This window comes from Montipora capricornis, unplaced genomic scaffold, assembly GCF_036669925.1.
Source record: "Montipora capricornis isolate CH-2021 unplaced genomic scaffold, ASM3666992v2 scaffold_131, whole genome shotgun sequence".
NCBI lineage: Eukaryota > Metazoa > Cnidaria > Anthozoa > Scleractinia > Acroporidae > Montipora > Montipora capricornis.
The window spans coordinates 17,501-22,500 of NW_027179895.1; the positions used below are offsets into that span (position 1 = coordinate 17,501).

Genomic DNA, 5,000 nt, shown 5'->3' on the forward strand with positions numbered 1-5,000 from the left:
TGTACTCATCTTCTAGGAATAAATTCTCTATGGTCCTACGCCGAATTTTCAAAAACAAGGTCGGTCATTTGGTGAGAGAGTCATTTTCAAGTTTCGATTGCAAAGATCTAACATCACGCGTTTCAGATAACTTACTTGTTTTGTCAAAGTTAAAAAGCGATTTTTCAAACCAAACTTTTCAAGTTAATTTCATTTGTATTGCCGAAAATTTGGTCAAAACAAAAATGGAGGAAATATCGATCTTAGGGGACGCCAAGAAGTCGAAAAGAAGCTGCTTCTAGCGTTAAGACTTTATTCAGCAGTTTGTTGCATTAAGCTTGTAAACAATAGAGATAGTCACTGAGGAAGCAACCCGTGGCCTTAATTTATGACTGGCAGTTTTCTTAAGTACCCACAAAGACCTAGCTGTCGTTAGTTTAATTGTCCGGAGAAAGCTCGGCAAAAATTTCTGGCCGCATGCATGTTTCAGTTGGGGTGCAATAAATTCTAGCAATTAATTCTAGAATTAATTTTCTTTCCAAAGTCAATAAGCTTCATAGTTTGTGGTTATGCTCTCTAGCAGCTGTCATGGCTTCTGTTAGAAAACTGACCAGGTCAGGCGTATTTTCCCTTAGACTTCTAGGGACAAAAAGCATTCTATTAAACCCTATAGGAATGGAACTCTTTGGCTTCTTTCGTTAGCATATTTCCTTTCAAAGGAATTTATAGTAATAAATTAGTTGCTATGACTTTTATGAATAGAATTTCACCGTTAATATGCTCATTTGCATCCAACGACAGCGACTAACTTGTGCTTTTTCGTTAAACGTGCAGTTTTCAGGTGTCATTGAAAGCCAATAGTGCGTCGCAAAACGAGGCTGATCGGACTAACTGGATGTCCTTCGACGATCTCCCTAATAATTTTGTCTGAGAAGGCCTGTGGCAGTTTACAGCACCTTTTAACAAAGGAGCGACTTTAATTAGCGTTGAAGAGCTCATTTACAAAATGACACCTGGTGTGGGCCGGTCAAGAAAGGAAGTGTAGTTTTAAATTTCTTCGAAGCGGATGCGGAGACCAGAGAACAAGGTCATCTGGAGAATGGACCAAAAAATTGTTGCTTTGGTAAGGATCTTGTGGATTTTGTCTTTCCAAGTCCATCAACAATTGGCTTGCATTTTTCATTGCTTTTTCGTTTGTCTTTCTTGGCAGATCGCGTTGTCAAGTATTTTGGCAATAAGTCAATACACCAATTCCTTGTGGATTCCAGGTTAGTTCCCACAAACGTTTTTCACACTATTTCTATTATCAAGATGCATAGTTTCTCCTTGAGAACAGTAAAACCCATGGAACCCAATAAATGAGGTAATTGTTGCCTTTAAATTAGAGCACATTAATTAACGCTCGCGACTTAGCAAGACGTGTCAGTGCTATGGAATACAGACCTTCGCTAATAATATGACTTCCCTGTGAATTTCACTTTACACGAACGCCCTTAAGCTAAGAATTTAATTTCGTTCAAATTCCGTCAATCCTTTTAAGTTCAACGAAAGTAATCCAGCGAAAATACTTTATTGGGGGTGTTTCTTGCATCGCGGATTGCCGTATATCTTCGCATCTTTCAACACTTTTTACACTTCATCAAAAGATGAGGAAGTTAATTTAGTCTTGACACATTGAAAAAGTACATGGATATTTTTGTGATAAAAAGGAACTTACCCCAAAGGCATGCAAAATAATGGTGGTTTTATAGTTAAGGATAGTGACTTAGCAAAAAATTAACCCTTGGAGTGAATGATTAATTATCTGTCCTCTAAAGAGTTATCTTTCCTGCTTTAATAATGAGACTAAAGCGACGATTTGGAAGACTTAACACTTATTCAAAGATACTGCAATTTAACCCGAACATTCTTTAATAATATGTCTTTATGCATACAAAAGATACTGTATGCTTTGCGAGTTATAAATAATTGATCAATGTTTTTCATTACGATCGAGGATGATAGACATTTTTTCTCTTCCCCGCGGAATAATCGTTATTAAAAGAAAAACGATTCTTTTTCGACTTTACGACTTAACGTTAGTATGATCTGTCGAACGTGACTCTAAACTGAATCTTATCGTCCGTGGACTTGCTTCTGTACTCATCTTCTAGGAATAAATTCTCTATGGTCCTACGCCGAATTTTCAAAAACAAGATCGGTCATTTGGTGAGAGAGTCATTTTCAAGTTTCGATTGCAAAGATCTAACATCACGCGTTTCAGATAACTTACTTGTTTTGTCAAAGTTAAAAAGCGATTTTTCAAACCAAACTTTTCAAGTTAATTTCATTTGTATTGCCGAAAATTTGGTCAAAACAAAAATGGAGGAAATATCGATCTTAGGGGACGCCAAGAAGTCGAAAAGAAGCTGCTTCTAGCGTTAAGACTTTATTCAGCAGTTTGTTGCATTAAGCTTGTAAACAATAGAGATAGTCACTGAGGAAGCAACCCGTGGCCTTAATTTATGACTGGCAGTTTTCTTAAGTACCCACAAAGACCTAGCTGTCGTTAGTTTAATTGTCCGGAGAAAGCTCGGCAAAAATTTCTGGCCGCATGCATGTTTCAGTTGGGGTGCAATAAAACCCTGGCTGACTTCGAAGTAAGAACAAGCTTTGCATTTATCTTATTTTTCTTTTCTTGGTTTATGAAAAAAAGAAAAAAAAACGGACCAGAAAGGGTTTTTGTGATTTTTGCGAAACAGTTAGGCATGTGATTAATTTATATTAGCTAACTAGTACTGTATAACCTCCACCCAAATGTAAGCGTTCTGTGGTAGTACCATTAACTCGAACGCTTGGTTCCTTTGGCTACTACAGACTTTCTTCTTTGTTATGTTTAATTTAGTGTACAGTTAGCCCTGTTTTTACTTATTTTTATTCTTATTGTTGTTGTATTGTAATTAAAAAAATGTGAATAAAATGAACTTGAACTTGGAACTTGAACTCTTGCTTCACCGGACCGGCAATTGACTAACGCCATTTTTCTTGTCAAGACCTGCAGTTGCAACATGGCTGAATGACGACAGCGAATTCGAATGTACTAACCCCAGCTAAATCCGAAGTAAACAGTTTGTTACAAAGCTTTATCTTAGTCGCTCAGCACAACCGTCTCTTGCCTTTTTTCAACGCTTTTGAAAATAAGACGATTGAAAACCGTTATAAGACCTTAACTCTGAGAAAAAAAGAATTTCCATTTCAAAATGTTGACAATAAAGATTAGTACTTTTCCATAAAAGCTTGCCAAGAGCGATTTAAACAGACTTTTGTGTTCTAAATTACGAGAGGACAAACTATTCTTGGTAAGCAAGAAATTTCCTGAAATTTTAGAAAATGTATTTGGCGGAAGTTGTATGCAAAAGTCTTTATTTTAACTGGTGTTTTTATACCCCTAACAAAACGTGTAACGAGTCTTACGAAATATTGGAACTCGCTCAAAAAAGCAAAAAACCAGAATGTTCTGACTTGGTAAGTGTCATTTTGACAGAGATGCCAAAACGAAAAAAATACGAGTTAATTTATTAATGCGTTAATGTTCGTTAACCAAAGGAGTAGACAAATGACAGAGAAATTTGCTTTTGAGATCTACGACGGCGACGGCGAATAAAACGCCGCAAAACAATAATACCTCGGATGATGCATTTCTCGTGCTCTGATTGGTTCACTCAATCTCGGTTATCAGCTCATATACCTTAGTTTGACCTTATATGGTAAATGATTGCGCTAAGCGTTGCTAAGTAAAAGTTTTTTCGCCCGAAAGCGAAGACAAGGTCTTTCACAACACCGCATCAGTTCTCATTAAGTTTTTTCGATTTCGCTCGGATTGGCTTGCTTTTTTCGCTCGTATTTCGTACTTTCTCAACTTTTGGAGTTCGAGGAATTTAATTAAACAATTATTCCATTCGCACTTGTTGGATATGGGACTGGTTGTAGCCAACTCGGCGCTACGCGCCTCGTTGGCTGGCTATTTACCATCTCATATCCAACGCGCACTCATTGAATAATTTATTGGTTAAAAGAGCAAAAGTGATCATGCTGCACGTGCGGCACGCTTTTTGCGGCATTCTGAATAACAACGACGTGAAATCACCAAACTTGAGGTTTTGACGACAACGCGTGTGTACAAATGTGAACCATTCATTCTCTATTGTTACTCTAAAACCGCTCGTACCAATTTATTTTTAGGATACTTCGCCCACATTGTACGACGCGAGCGAGATGGACTAATCCCAAAAAACTTACGATATTGCAAAGTTATCATTTTAGGTGATGTTGTCGTCGACTTAGCTGTCGTAAATCTTAAAGTCCGGCTTATTGTTACACTCGCACTGAGAGTGTGTAGTATTCTGTAGAGTTGCCGTTGATGTCTCGTGCGCTCGGCGCCTGTTATGAAAGTTGAACGTCTTGGCTCGAGGCCAAGAGAAGTGCCCTTTCATACAGAAGACAAATTTGTGCCGTTTCGTAGCCGCGCATAACAAAAATTCCAACTTTCAAAACGACAATACAAACCTTCAAATTTGAACACGAGGCCAGTGCGAATATTGCAAATTGCGAGATTGCGCTGTCTTGGTAACAAGAGGGCAACTTATTTCGATCTGGTTGTTACCCATGGAGCGGGCTATATTTTAAAAGGAAAATTGAAAATTCTTTGTTACTAAATATTTTGTTTTATAAGAGTCCTGCCGTTGCTAAACACTGGACTCGCAAGATTCGTCCTTCTTATCGTAAAAACCCGTTTTTTGTAGCGTTTTGCTTGCTTTATGAGTTAAGCGAAGCTCCTCTTATAAAAAGTCTTGTGTTGACCTGCAGGACTAACAATTTTTTTAGCCATCGCGCACAATGCCTGGACATCATTAATTATTCATAACCGGTGAAGCGGCAAATTCGAAAGCGCGCGTGCCTTGAAATGTCCTGAATAAGAGAAGAAAGGGCCCAAATTGGCCCACTAGGGCTGATAAAACTTAGTTTTCTGATTTCCAGGAGTT

At 38.0% G+C, this 5,000-nt stretch overlaps 1 protein-coding gene across 1 annotated transcript in view; it reads left to right on the forward strand.

The window, feature by feature from the left end:
* The window catches only part of LOC138034625 (cell adhesion molecule DSCAM-like), a gene marked incomplete at its 3' end in the record, with an annotated part of 44,345 nt that overhangs the window by 12,429 nt on the left and 26,916 nt on the right, over window positions 1-5,000 (forward strand). The window contains exons 5-6 of the mRNA XM_068881840.1: window positions 814-1,102; window positions 1,190-1,247. Coding sequence (XP_068737941.1) covers window positions 1,046-1,102; window positions 1,190-1,247 — 115 coding nt within the window. The remainder of the gene's footprint in view (window positions 1-813; window positions 1,103-1,189; window positions 1,248-5,000) is intronic.